The sequence below is a fragment of the Euleptes europaea genome, chromosome 3, assembly GCF_029931775.1.
Source record: "Euleptes europaea isolate rEulEur1 chromosome 3, rEulEur1.hap1, whole genome shotgun sequence".
NCBI classification, from domain to species: Eukaryota; Metazoa; Chordata; class Lepidosauria; order Squamata; family Sphaerodactylidae; genus Euleptes; species Euleptes europaea.
Window position 1 is genome coordinate 50845121 of NC_079314.1, and position 15565 is coordinate 50860685.

At 43.7% G+C, this 15565-nt stretch overlaps 1 protein-coding gene across 2 annotated transcripts in view; it reads left to right on the forward strand.

Annotated features, from left to right (window-relative positions):
* Positions 1 to 259: 259 nt before the first annotated feature.
* Positions 260 to 15565, forward strand: part of TAFA5 (TAFA chemokine like family member 5) — a 365774-nt gene continuing 350468 nt past the window's right edge. For both annotated transcript variants that reach the window (XM_056847211.1, XM_056847212.1), the window contains exon 1: positions 260 to 375. In XM_056847211.1, coding sequence (XP_056703189.1) covers positions 264 to 375 — 112 coding nt within the window. In that variant the 5' untranslated portion in view covers positions 260 to 263. The remainder of the gene's footprint in view (positions 376 to 15565) is intronic.

The window sequence follows — 15565 nt, forward strand, 5'->3', positions numbered from 1 at the left end:
GGAGAAACTTCGGGGCCCCTTCCCGGAGCTGGGATGAAGCGGCTGCCCGGGGAGGAGACCCGCCTCCCGACGCCCCTTGCCTCGGCTGGGCCGGAGACGCTGCCCGCGCCTGCCCGGGGCTGTTGATGCTCGGCCTCGGCGTGGCTCTTGGAAGATGGTGCTCGTGGGGATTACACGTGGCGCCAGGCGGTCGCTCCGGGGGAGAGCGGGCTGGTGAGAGCCACCTGACCGCGCTGCTCGCTCCGGGGACGTCGTTGGCTTCAATGGCTCCGTCTCCCAGGAGGAGCAGCGGGAAAGATGCCAACGCTCTGCCGAGCGCCGCCTCAACTTTCTGGGTAGTTGTGATCTTGGTTGGCCTCCTCGTCGCCTACTGCAGTAAGTAGCATCGCGGCCAGATTGGGTGTGTGTGTGTGTGTGTGTGTGTGTGTGAGCTTGGAGGCCGTTCCGATTCCTTTGGGGCCCGTTGTCAGCTGCAGGGGAATGCGTTCGACTTGCAGGCCGAGCTGTCAGACGATCCTGTTGCCTGCAATTAGGCTGACAGACGGCCCTTTTCACGGTTCTAAGACTGCTTGAAAGGAACGGAAGGGCCCTGTGCAACACCATGAAATGCGGCTTGGATGTTTTATTCCCCTATGGAACAAAATAGGCAAGCCAGTTCTTATGGAGCAGAATTTAGTGTTGCAGATATCTATTCTCTCACACCCTATTTATGCCTCTAATTTGAAGCGTGTTTTCCTTGCGGGTGTCCCTTGCCTTCTTATCCAACCTCCATTGCTAATGCCTCTAGGTTTCATGGATAGATGCTGGCGTTAATTTCTTTAGTGACAACAAAACTTGCTCTGGTGACAGATGTCTTAATGTCATTGGCATAACTTTCAATTATTTAGCTAGATTTGTAGTCTGCCCCATGCCAACTGCATTATTTGAAAGCAGGAATAAAGTTTTATCCTTAGTGTATTCTTAGCGTTATTTTGAACACTGTCAATTTCCAAACTAAAAAACTTCTTGATTTTAATGTATTGTCTAAACCACTCATTTCAGACTCCTGTTTGGTTCAGCTAAAAATAGCATGCTGGATGTGTGACAGTGGAGGGGGTGCAATGTTGATGGAAGTGGCTATACTTCATTTGTAAAGACAGCACAATAAAATGTTCCTTGTTTGAAGCATTCCATCTTGTAATGCTGATCAGTGACAGTTCTTGAGCGGACATGTGTTAGGATATGTTCTTTATGTTTTGAGGGGGGGGCGCTGTCATTTGATCAGCAACAAAGAAAATACAGTTTGGAGGCTTTACAAAATAAAACTTCAATTTAATTCTCATGTAGGTTTGACTTTGGGGGACAATCCTTACCTTATCCATTATCTCTGTGGTGTTCACTTAACATGTCGCTGAGACTTTTAAAAAAAAAATATTAAGAAACTAGTCGAGCTATTTCACAATGAGAAACAGACATACTAGTTTTGTAGAGCATGTTTATAGTATGCCGTATTCTATTCTGCTCTCTTTCTCAAACTATATAGGGTTTACTATTCCTCAGCCAATCCTGGGAGAAGTTGCAGTGAATTGTGAAACTTAATTCATCTTTTTATGTGTTTTGTGATGTGCACTAACTTTTGTAGACTTACATACTTTCAAAATAAAACCCAGTAAAAAATACTGAAATAGTTTGCATTTAAACCACAGTATGTTAAATAAGTGTTTATTTTAGTAGCCCATTTTAAGTGTTGCAAGTGACTTGCAACATGTACTCTATGTGCAACTTAATTTTCTTATTATCAATAAATACATATTAGACTATAAAGAATTCTGAGTTATATTGTCCCCAATAGATAAGCATTCATTGGAGAATGGTAAGCTGTGTCTTTATTTTCAGAAATGTATCAGTAACTTGAAAAAATGTATTTCTTAGAGCATCATCGTGTTCTTTGAGCTTGTAGCAAACTAGTGAATATTGTTTGGTATTTTTCAATTTATGGAAGGACAATGTTTTTATTTTGTCTACTCGGACATTCCACTGTTAGTTACAGAGAACCTTAACTGAATTATTGTTAAACATGCTGTAGCTATTGTATGCTACACAACTCTGAGCAACCACCAGAAAGCCTAAGATACGGAGTGTTATGATATTCCACCATTACTCTTTCAGTGACTTACTATGCAATCCTAAACAGAATTATACCCTTCTGAGCCTGTTGACTTCAATGGATTTAGAAAAGTATAACTCTGTTTAGGATTGCACTGCTAATGATTGTCATGTGCAAATTTGAAATAAAGCATCATTTATGTAGCACCTGACTGCTACAGTATTTGAAAAACTGTTGCTTAACCCCTCATCCCTGGAAGAACAGTAAAAGTATTGGGTTGAGGGGAGAGCTGGTATGTACAGCTTCTGATATGCTTCTTTACAATTCATTTTTAATAAGATAAATCTTAAAACATTTTCTGTTCCCTCTTAAGAACAGACATGGAATCAATTTGTTGAGAATGTCTTTTTTATTGAGACTTTTTAGCAGTTAACAAATAATGAATATTTCTCAATTGTTTGATTAGAATGATCAAGAAATTAATAGGGTTATGAACATCTGCAACACAGAGATACTGTGCAATTTTTTGAGGGGGAAGCATGCATTCAAAGAACACAAGTTGTTACAGCTCCTGCAAAATTTAGACTTTATTCACTTCTCCATTGTATGTGGAAGAGCTCAACTTAATTGAAATATTGTTCCTTCTCCTTAGTCCTTTCTTAATATTTTACCTCTATATGCTTGTTATGGATAATATGGTGTCCTTGTGAAAAGATGAAGCTGACAAAAGTTGTAACTGGCATAATGTCATGGGAATCTTTAAAAATTCAGATCAACACTACCTAATTATAACTGCATTTTTGAGTTTCTTTAAGTAATGGTTGCTAGATATGTCCCCTAAAGATGGTAATCCAATAGCTTTCTTTCCCTAAATATTTGGTTTATACTTAGGGATAGTGGCTCCACCCAATGGTTGAAGGAGAGACCTGTACTAGAGCAATTAGGTTAGTTGCTATAGTGATAAAGCTTTAACAGGCATTTCCTCTGGAGAACTATATGTTTATATATATCTATACATATATAGATATCTATACATGCATAGATATATATCCAGAGTAATGGCTTTCATAGAGGCAGTGGAAGGACTAGGAGGAAGTGACTCTGGTTGAAATGTTTTTAAAATGTATCTATAAAGTTATAAAGTAGTAAAATACATTTCAATAATGCCCTTAAAACCTTAGCCATGTTTGTGTGTATGTGCATGTGTGTTGAGCAGTCTACGTAGAGCTTACATTTACACAGCAGAATGTAAAGTCATCGGCACCTGATCTGTTAAAGAATCTAGATTTGCAAACTCACTAAACTGAAGTAGACTGGAAAGAAATGCTTTTGTAAGCTTAGTACATCTGGGATGTTAGTAGTGTGATAAAAACATGCCTGCAAGCAAAACATATTCAATTGTCAGTATGTCCAGGTTGCCTAGATAAATTCATATTTAACTAAATAATTGAACACACAGGCTATTCCACTAACAGTTGCATTTGGGAAGTCCTTTTAGATCCTTCATGGTAGAGGATTGTTGCATGTGAAAAGGTCATTGTAAAGCAGAGTAGTTGAACCAGTGCTCTGGGGCTCTGTGTGTAATACTTTGGTTCAGTAGTGTAACACAAAACTATCTTAGGAACAATGATGTATTGGTGATAGAATTATTAGGCTAAGCCTTGAATTCCAAGCTACACCTGGACTACAGAAAATTGAAAAATAGTTAAATTGTATTTCTCCCCCTATTGAAAACTTTGGGCCACTGTTGGCAACTGTTTCTGATGCTAGCAGAAACTTCCAGGTGCTACACGTGGGACAAATGTGCATGTGTAGAATCCAAACTTCTCACATGTTAGTTTGAATGGAGTTGCTTTGCACAATTCTTCATTAGTTTCTGGTGTTCATTGGACAGTTCTGTTTCTTTAGCTATTATCTTGCATAGCAGATAATATTGCATAACAATATTAAGACAGTAGAAATTTAAAATATGTATCTTAAAAACAAGCATAGCTTTTCACTTAGCAGTGTCATATTATTTGGGCATCATTACCTTGTTTCCGGTTTTGGCATACCAAGATATACCTATGAGGAATAACTGCAGGATCTGTTTAAAAAATCAGATACAAATATACAAAGGTTGGGACTGGTGGGGGGGGGGGTCAATATCTAAATCTCCCTTAGAGGACTAGTGTGAATGTATGAAAAAGGAGTTTAGTCCCCATGCAAAGGCTACAAAGATCAATGGGTAAAAGTTGTCAGTTTCTCTAGAAAAATTCCTTTACAGGAGAGATGGAAAAATTACAAACCTCTGAAGTAAAGCTCCATATCGTGCTGGAGGTTGCCAGGAGGGGACTTCTTTGCAAATTAGTTTGGTCTTTTTTGGAATATGAGGTGACACTTAAATGGGAATGTATAACATTATGGATTTTTTGGTCCTTTGGAGGCTAGGAAGGGGCTGCGCTGGTGTTTGGGCCCCCTGTGCCAGCGTTGGCATTACTTACGCCATCCTGGATGGGCCCAATGTTGGCGGGGAGGCCTGGATGCCGTCCTCCCAGGGATGCCAGCTGGGCCTTCTGCCAGCGTCCCACCAGCGCAAAGGCCCATGCCGGTGTGCCGGGGAGTGTTCCCGGGGCATGCTGGGGGGGCAGAGGTGCCAGTAGGCAGCTTCCTGTCCCCTTTCAGCCTGGCATGCTGGCAAGGAGAACAGCATTGCTTCATCTCCATTTTTGCAGGTGCAGCCTCGCTGTTGTCTATGGGGCAAAATGCCCATTTAGAAAAGCCGGCAAAAGGCTTTTTAAAGCCTTTCAGCTGTCGGGAAACAGGTTTGGAGGCGCAGCAGCAGTGCCGTGGTCACACCGTCCTTAGCTGCTGAAAGGTGAGGAATGGGCTGATAACATAGCAACTTATTTCATGCTTCAGAGTCAATATTGGTAGGAACCCTAAAGGAGAACCCAAGTGTGTCTGTCAAGGGGGATGTTCTGTCTTACTATATGAGAAAGTTTTTTTTTTTTGTGTTATTGTAATTGGGAGGCCTGGGGCAAGATATTGGGGCACAACTACTTGTCACTGACTTTTAAGTGTCTGATAGAAGATGAACATTCACCTGGTGCTGAAAACTGCACTGATATTGCTAGCTTGCTTCATGTGTTCTGCTGAAAGTCTGTCAGAAATATATAAACTCATGGTTGTCTTGAGCCAAATGTAAACAGGTTTCTAGGGTAGAAAAATATTGTCTTTGTACAATCTTTTGTTGTTCGGTTTTGTTTTAATGTTTTGGTAAGGCTCCTATTCTGTAACTTTACATCTCTGGGCAATACCATATTATATATATTTCTTTTTTAAAGAGCCTATATATTTTGTATTTTCTTCAGCCTTCAGTCCAGCTTTCCTTATTTATTCTGTTTCTCAATGACATTTATTACAGATATTTGAAAATGTTATGATGATCACTTTATCATATTAGAAAAGCAAAACATAAAAAATGCCATATCTTTTATTTGAGATCCCAGCTGCTCCTTTTTAAAAAGAGGGCATACTTTTGAATTTAAAAAGGTACTTCAGAATTAATGACCTCAACAAAATACCACCTGCCAGCTTCTGAATCCAAACCAACAGTGGAAAATGTTCCGATAAAAGGCAATGTAGCTGATTATGTGGTAATGTATAGTATGAAGCCCAGAGCTTAATTTATACGGGAGCTGTTCAGTACTTAAATCCAGAATTAATCTTGAATGGAATCTGCAAGGTAGTTATCAGAAAGAAAGAGTAATTGAGCATGTGTTCTGATCTCTTCTTCACCACTGAATTACTAGAACCATTCCTTATTCAGAGTATGAAAAAATGCCTTAAAAGTCTGATTGATTGATTTTTTTTTTTAAAAAACTTGAATCCAATTTTTAAATATAACAATTAAAGATAATCTTATTCGATATCTACTCTGATAGTCCTTTCAACAGGAAACACACTTCCCAATTGAGATGAAATTTCAAAAATCACACCTTTCACCCAAAAGATCCTTCCTCCTAAATTTTAAGCTGGCAGGAGAAAGCTGCTTTCTGATTCTAGAGGTAATTAAAATTGTCACTTGCAAAGGAAAGCATGAACTGGTTTGTGAGCTAACTTTTCCTCTTTCCTGAGGATCTGCGAGCTGAGGGGGTTGAGTTTTATAAAATTAAAATGGCATGGATAGGAGAAGCTAAACTCTGACCAACCTGTGCTTTATCTCAGTGCAGTCCATTTTTTTTCAGTTGTTTTCATAGCCAAGCTGACTTTGTGGATTGGAGACTCTCCTGGAGAAAATGTGTTGAAAATATTAGAGTGCCTGTAGTTAAAAAGATAAACCCTGCTTTAAAATTAATGACTGAATTTATACATATGAGGATCATGTCCCCAGCTACAGTGTTTTCAAATACATTTAAGACATCCAATACACAGATATTTGTACCTTTAAACAGCACTTCTCTTAGATAGAGGAGACTGGGTTGCCAGCTCCAGGTTGGGAAATACCTGGAGATTTTAGTGGTAGAGCCTGGGAAGGTTGATGTTTGGGAAGGGGAGGGACTTCAATGGTGCATAATGTAGAGTCCATTTCAAAGTGGCCATTTTCTCCAGGTGAACTGATCTCTGTCGCCTGAAGATCAGTTGTAATAGCGGGAGATCTCTAGCCACCCTCTGGAGGTTGGCAACCCTGACTTTCACTATAATTTATCTCTTTTGTCCCAGCCCCCTGCTCCAGGAAGTTGCTCACTACTATCACAAAGAAAGAAGCCTTAAGCATTTGCTTCTGTACCATCTATTCTGCAGGGCGGGTGAGCAGCCTATCATGGGGGATGGGAAGTCTTTGCTCCCTCACTGGATTCTGTGACCCTGTCTGGTTGCCAGTGCCTGCCTCTTTCCCCTGCTGCAGGTAGGCTACATTTGCCCTCCTCATAATAGGAAGCCTGAGTCTTAGGTTCTGCTTTTACACACTGGATACAGACAAAGTTGAGAAAGTCCTAAAAAACAAAGTAGCTCACATAAACATGAATCATGCTTACCGTATATACTCGCATATAAGCTGAGTTTTTCAGCCCAAAAAAAGGGCTGAAAAAGCCGACCTCGGCTTATACGCGGGTCAATACGGTAGGGGAGGGGAGGGAGGAGGAGGGAGGGGGGAACTTACCGCCGCCGCCATTGCTGCCGGGCCCGCGCAATTCCCCCCGGCCAGGAGTGCCCTGGGGGGGCCTCCTGCGGCCGCTGCAGGGCCGCGCCGCCATCGCCGCCGGGCGCGCCCGGCTCCTCCCGGCCGGCACCAGCCTGGGAGGGCTTCCTGCGGCCGCTGCAGGGCCGTGCCGCCGCCCCCGCTGGGCGTGCGCGGTTCCCCAGGCCTGCGAGGGCCTCCTGCGGCGGCTGCAGGGCCGTGCCGCAGCCCCCGCCGGGCGCATGCGGTTCCCCCCGGCCTGGGAGGGCCTCCTGCGGCCGCTGCAAGGCTGCGCCGCCGCCGCCACCCCCGCCGGGCGCGCGCGGTTCCCCCCGGCCTGGGAGGGCCTCCTGCGGCCGCTGCAAGGCTGCGCTGCCGCCCCCGCCGGGTGCACGCGGTTCCCCCCACCCTGGGAGGGCCTTCTGCGGCCGCTACAAGGCCGCGCCGCCGCCCCCGCCGGGCGCGCGCAGTTCCCCCCAGCCTGGTAGGGTCTCCTGCGGGCGCAGCAGGGCCGCGCCGCCATTGCTGCCGGCCGCGCCCGGCTCCTCCCGGCCGGCACTGGCCTGGGAGGGCCTCCTGTGGCCGCTGCAGGGACTCGCCACCACTGGGCACGCGCAGCTCCCCCCAGCCAGGAGTGCCCTGTGGGGGCCTCCTGGGCGGTGGGGGGGGCCTTCCGCAGCCGCTGCCTTCGCCAGGCCTGGAGCAGCCTAGGAGCGGCCTGCGGGGCCTCGTGGGGGGGGGGCGCCGCCACCTGCCTGCGCACCAGGTAAGCCTGATGGGGGGGAGGGGTTATAAGCCGACCCTCGGCTTATACGCGGGTGCCTAATTTTTCCCCATTTTTGGGGAGAAATTAGGCACCTCTGCTTATACGCAGGTTGGCTTATACACGGGTATATACGGTATATAGAATCAGAAACCCCACCCCAAGTCATTGAAATGGTATAGTGAGTTGGACTCAACCAACTTTATTGCTGGTGAAAAAAGAAAAGAGGGTTCCTCTTTGACCACCCAAAAAAACTACTCTTGAGTCTCTTGAGACCTTCCCATTCCAAAGCCATGTGGGATGGCGCTGTAGTGTGGAGAGAAACTGGGTGAGGTTTAATGAAAAATCTGGCTGAATCCAACCTAATGATTTGGGTATTTCTGTGCATGTTGTTTTCTCTCTCTGCCAGTCAGGATGATCTTTTTTGTTAGACACATCTGCTGCATTGGTCTTAATCTCCTCACTGTTCCTTTTCTTGCCATCAATGATATTGGGCAATGAAGTACCTGAATAACTATCAAGATCACAAAGGTTTTGATCATTCCTTAATGTATGAAATCATTTGGTTCATTCATAGCATTTGTAAAACTTAAGAAGTTGTTGTTTGTGTCAAATCATGATACTTATTACTGCTCTCCTACCCCTATTCTTCACACAGGGATTAGAGAGAAGAGCCTCCAGGTCAGCGAATAGGATAGTGCAGTAAGCTTGAATCCCTTGGATTTACAGTTATGTATAGTTACAGATTTGCAACATTTTGTGCTACTTCTTAAATTGTTGTCTGCCTTTCCCTTTTTATTTCCTTTACACTTTAATCTAGTTTAATGTCTTCAATTATATTGTTTTCAAATTATATTATAACTTCATAATTATAATTTCATATAATAAAGTTCATGTTCTGGAGTGTTATTAGCAATTGTTGCTTTTAATGGTTCCTTTGATGGCTAAAGTGTTCTTCATGTGTTTCAAATATCATTGTTCAATAAAAGTATTTACTGAACTGTTATGGATAATTTCATTAAACCAGCTATGTTTGCAAGACTGTCTTACCAGACCAGTGATTATAAGACTAGTCATGAATGCGATCCTAAACAGAGTTACCATTCACCTAAGCCCGTTGAAGGCAGGGTTTTAAAAAAAAAGGTGTAACTTTGTTTTAGATTGCGCTATGAGTTATTTTATGAGCCCTGTGGAGCAGAGTGTTAAGCTGCAGTACTGCAGTCAGAAGCTCTGCTCACGACCTGAGTTCGATCCCGATGGAAGTTGGTATCAGGTAGCTGGCTCAAGGTTGACTCAGCTTTCCATCCTTCCGAGGTCGGTGAAATGAGTACCCAGCTTGCTGGGGGTAAAGGGAAGATGACTGGGGAAGGCACTGGCAAACCACCTCGCAAACAAAGTCAGCCTTGGAAACGTCGGGATGTGAGGTCACCCCATGGGTCAGAAATGACCCGGTGCTTGCAAAGGGGACCTTTACCTTATGAGTTATTTTAGAACCTCTGTTTAGCTAGCAGAAGCAAAATTTGGAAATTATAAAGTTACCCAGTTTTTCTACATCAATATATCTGATTTTCAACATGGCAAATCTGGCAATACTGGTCTGTACAAAATCCAAAAAACAAGAAAAATGTGTGTAGTGGTTTTTATTTAGACCAATCAAATTGGCACAAAACATTAGAATCATCCAAACTGGTGAACTCTCAGTAACTAATCTCAAATGTTCCATTCTTGAGCAAGTTGATTGAACAGGTGGTGAAGCTTTTTTAGATGAAGCAGATTGCTGGGATCCTTTCCAATCTGATGATGATGTTTAACAAAATTTATATCCCACATTTCTGCCCTTACAAGGGCTGCCAAGGTGGCTAACAATTTAAAACATACAAGATAAATTTACATTATAAAACCTTTAAAGTTAACCCCCCTCCCAAACATGCATAATTAAAACAATTTTTAAAAGAGTTAAAAATGGTTAAAATACTTACAAAACATAAAAACATTGGTGAAGATTGAGCTTCTTTGCCAAATGAAACAAACAAACAAAAATCTTCACCTGCTGGCAGAAGAGGAATCTCTCTGGGGAAAATGTTCCTGAACTTTGGTACCATGACTGAAAAGGCCATCTCCTGGGTTGCTGCCTGCCCAATCTCAGAAGGCGGGGCACCCAAAACAGGGCCTTCTAAAATGACCATAATGGTCAAGTGGGTTCATGCAGGATTAGGCAGCCCTTCAATTATGTTTCTTCCCACCATATATGGCTTTAAAGGTCAGTACCAGTTTTGCCTTTTACCAGTTAGCCAGCAGCAGCCTTTCCTGGGCAGAAAAGATCCAGCCACTGTGGTGCATGCCCTGGTTACATCTAGATACATTACTTCAGTGCAGTCTACATGGGACTGCCCTTCAGAAGTGTTGGGAAACTTCATTTGTTGCAGAACTCTGCAGCCAGGATTTATCCCATCTACACTCCAGTCCTATCCCACCTGCACTGGCTCCCAGTTTGTTTTCAGGCATAATTCAAGGTGCTGGTTCTGACCTTTAAAGCCCTATATGGTTGGGACCAACATACCTGAAGGACCACCTAGTCACTTATGAACCCACCTGACCATTTTGGCTATCTGTGGAGGACCTGTTTCAGGTATGCCCACCTTCTGAGATTAGTTGGGTGACAACCTGGGTGAGGTCCTTCTCAGTCATAGCACCAAAGCTCTGGAACTCTTCCAAGGGAGATTTGTCTAGCCCCTTCTGTTGACATCTGCTGACAGTGGGTGTTTTGTTTGGCATTCCCTCAGTGATCCCTCCTTTCTGACCAATGTTTCAATTTTTGTTTTTATGTTTTGGTATGTATTTTAGCTTTGTTTTTAATTGGTCTAATGATGTTTGGGGTTTCTTTTGCGGGAGGATGGTTATAAATGATTTAAAAGGTGAGTTTTATTATGTATGTTTTTGTTAGCTGCCTTGGTGGCCCTTATGAGGGGAGAAATGGGGGTATATATTTGGAAATTTTGTCACTTTCTGCAAACTTCAGCTTGGGGGAGCAACAAAAATATAATCAAAATGGTTTGAGTGGGTGTACATAAATTTAGTGCAACCTGAGCACCACCAATGTATGAGAAAGTAACCCTAGGAACTGGAGGAGAGGGACTAAATCTTGTGTATGCTCTCACTTAAAAAGAAAAGAATGTTTCCTGAACTCTACACAATCTGTTTAGTAATTTTCCTGAGGGTTTGTTGACTCCTGTTTCATTCAATTTATATGTTTCTTATAGCTGGATACTTTTAAAAGGAGGGGTAAGTAACATTTTATACAATATGGCTCTGTTATGAGCTGTTAATGCTAGTTATTTAACAAATTACTGGGGTAACTCTGCATAGGTTTGCACTGTGAGTCTTTTAAACGTGACAGACAACTGTTCCAACCACACTTAACTAAGTTTGTTAAATTCCCTGTCTTGCAGGTAAATATGTGTGTTAGATCAGAACTTCAAATCTATTTACTAAAGCCCTCTCACATAGCATATAAAGGTACTTGTATTTGCTCAAGAGACTTGATGGAGAGGCTAATCCTTATAAAACATTCTTACAGTGATGCTACTTTAAAGATTTAGCTTAAGACTTCAGGTCAAAGTCTAGATCTTTTTTCACTGCTAGTTTGTTTGTGGACGATATGGTGAAGTTATTATTTTTTAAAAATGAGACTGCCTATTGGACTATTATACTTGCAAAATTAGTTCCCCTTTTGCTCTGTCATATATATCAAATAACTTGACCATAGATTTTCATTGTGTTTCTAGACTACATAAAAGTCAGAATATGGTATTTATCTGTTTGTTTGTTTGTTTTTTGGATTTTTAGGCTGCCCTTATGACCATTTCAACACATTTATTTTATTTTATGTTATTAAATTTATATCTCTCCCCCTGCCCCAGCAAAAAGCTGGGCTCAGGGATAAACCAATCCACAATTTAAAAGAACAACTATACACATAGTAAAATCCAGGCGCCTTCTGTCCATAGCAGCAGCAAATACAATAGCAATAACCCTAACAGTAACAATAATAACAATAGTGAAAACCATGTAGAGGGAATAGGGAACAAATAAATTCCAATAAAAGAGAAGTAAATAAAGATCAGTAATAAAGGAAGGAGGGACGGAAGGCACAATGGTATAGGCCTGTGTTGGCGAAGCTATGGCACGCGTGCCGCAGCCGGCACACCAAGCCCTCTCTGTGGGCATGCGTGGACCTGTCGCGTCTGCCTAGGGCTGTGCCATGTTGCCGTGGTGAGGGCGCTGAGGGCAGTGCTCCTTCTCCCCAAGCCTGCGCTGGCACCCTCCCTCTCCTTGCACCCAGGGCAAGCCCCTCCCTCTCTCTCAGCTGAGCTGCGCAGCTCAGCTGTTTGTCAGGGACCCACCCGTGTTCAGTTTGGACCGGGGAGGCTGTGGCCCAGCACCTTGCCATGCCCCCCCTCTCAGCTGAGTTGCGGGGCAGTTCAGCTGTTTGTTGGGGGCCCCGCCCATCTTCAGTTTGTCTGGGGCCCCGCCCATCTAAAAAAGCATTTAGAAAATTCTACAACATTTGCAGACAATCCTACAAGCCATCAGGAAATCTACAAGGAATTTTCTAGCATTGTAGCAGCTGCAAAGGTGAATTTTAGTAACAGATTTTTACAGTACTGTAAGATGGAGACAACCCTGTGTTTTCTTACTTCTCCAGATAAAGCCAAATTTGAAGAACTTGATCTTTCCTGCCTACACTGGTTAGATTTAGAAAATCTGGAAATGGAGCTAATAGAATTTATTTTTCCAGATGGAGCTTTCTTGAAATTCTATGACCTGCATGAAACACTTAAGAAGATAGAAGGGATGCCAAAGGACAGCACAGTTAATTCTGAAAATGAAATCCTTAAAGTGTGGAATTCTTTGCCAAATAATTTTAAATCAATGAAAGCACTTGGGATTGCTTTCCTTACTTTGTTTGGATCATCTTATGCTTGGAGCAGCTGTTTTTAGCTTTGAATTATATCAAATCTGACACCAGAAACAGGCTAACAGATGACCTGAGTGCTGCATGTGTTGCTCTAAAACGTACAAAGTATGAGCCAAGGGTAGACAAGTTATCAGCATGCACACAACAGCAAAAAATCACATTAATTGTTCAAAAAAATTGACGATGTCCTCAAAGATGTCACAAAAATGGTGAATTGCATCATGGCTCGTGCTCTGAATTGTCGACAGTTTCAAGCACTTCTTGAGGAGGTTCAGGCACAGTATAATTGTTTACTTATGTACAATAATGTCCGGTGGCTGAGCAGAGGACGAGTCCTGGAGAGATGCTTGCCAAATGCAAACTTTTAGCTTTGAATGAAAAGTTGTTTGCATCATTGAAAGCTCTGTTATTGTGTTTTTCTTTTAACACAAAATATGTGAATGTATGAGTTGTTTTTTCTAAACTAAAACCTCAGTATTCAGGTTAAATTGCCGTATTGGCACTTGGCGATAAATAAGTGGGTTTTGGGTTGCAGTTTGGGCACTCGGTCTCTAAAAGGTTCGCCATCACTGGTATAGGCCGATCTCATCAGATCTTGGAAGCTAAGCATGGTCAGCCCTGGTTAGTATTTGGATGGAATAAGAGGGTTTCTATGCTGAGGAAGGCAATGGAAAACCACCTCTGTTAGTATCTTGCCTTGAAAACCCCATAAGGGGTTGCCATAAGTCAGTGGCAACTTTATGGCACTTCACACACACACACACACACATACACACACACACACAATAAAGGAAGGGGAAGAAGGGACAGGAAAGGAGGAGAGGCAGGGATAGGGAGGAGGAGCGGGGGCCAGCTAGATGGAAACCATTGCTGTCCTCAACCATACGCCTGGTGGAACTGCTCAGTTTTACAGACCCTGCAGAACTGCTTCAAATCCTGCAGGGCCTAAATCCCACTGGGCATAGCATTCCACTAGGCTGGGGCCAGAGCTGAAAAGGCCCTGACTGTGGTTGAGGACAGCTGGATGCTTTTCAGGCCAGGGATCACCAGTAGGTTTTCTTCAGCTGTTCTAAGTGCTCTTTGGGAGGTGTACTGAGAGAGGCGGTCCCACAGGTATGACAGTCCCAGACCATTTAGGGCTTTGAAGGTCAATACCAAAACCTTAAATCTGATCCGGTACTCAATCTGGAGCCAGTGCCGCTTGCGGGACACTGGTTGAATATGTGCCCTCCAAGGGGTCCCCGTAAGGACCTGTGCTGCTGCATTCTGGACCAGTTAAAGTTTCTGGAGCAGCCTTAAGGAAAGCTCTGCATAGAGTGAGTTACAGTAGTCTAATCTGAAGGTGACTGTTGCATAGATCACAGTCGCTAGGTCAGGGCGAGAGAGGTAGGGAACCAGGAGCCTGATCTGGTGAAGATGATAAAATGCTAAACTGTCTATATTGATGACCTGTGCCTCCATTGAAAGGGTGGCATCCAGAATCACTCCCAAGCTCTTGATGGATGCAGCTGATGTCGATTGCACACCATCTAGAGCTGGGAGCGAACAGCCCACACCTCCATCTCCCTGGCCCAGCAACAGGACCTCCATCTTTGATGGCTTCAGCTTCAGCCGGCTCTGCTTCAACCACCTCACCACGGCCTCCAGACACCCGGCCAAAGTATCTGGGACAGCATCCGAACGGCCCCCCATCAACATATATAGCTGGGTTTCATCAGCATATAGATGGCAACCCAGTCCGAAACTCCGGACTTGCTGGGTGAGAGGCACATATAGATGTTAAATAATATTGGGGAGAGTATCTCCCCCTAAGGGAATCTACATGCCAATGGGCATCATGGTGACATCTTCGCCCCCTGCACCACCCTCTGCCCCAATCTTGGAAAATGAAATCAGCCATGTCAACCTGTCCCACGTATACCCAACATCAGCAAGGCTGCGGAAGAGCAGCCTTACTACTGCCTCCTTCAAACTCCCCAGGAAGTTCCCTGAACTCAGGGACAGATTGATAATGACCTCCAGGGGGGCATTAAGATCTGATTACCATGAATAATTGCACTGGGTATGAGTTAGCAGGTGCAATGGAGGCTGCATAAAATTCCTTTTTAGCGGCCTTCATTGTCATCTCATAGGGTCTCATAAATGTCCTATAAAATGTTTTTATAGCCTCATCACAAGTACACCACCAAACCCACTCTAGCTATCTAAGCTCCCATTTCATCTTCCGTAGCTCCATGGGGGCGAAGAGGACATCGGGACTGGGAGTGATCTTTGGAAAGACGGCTATGCCAGACATCCATCAGCACATCCAATGAGTCGCTGGGGGCATCGGATCCCAGAGAGCATTCTGGAAACCATTAGTCTCTGCGGGCAAGCATAAATCAGCTCCCTGTCTATGCAGGGAGAAGCCGGGATACCCAGGCAGGCCTTTGGGGCAAAGTGGTCTGACCACAGCACTCTTATCAATAGAGACTAGACTCATATCCACCCCATGCCAAAAAGCAAATACAGTATATGGCCTGCTTGATGTGTGGGACCTGAAACAATCTGTGAGTATCCCACTGTTGCCATGGAAGA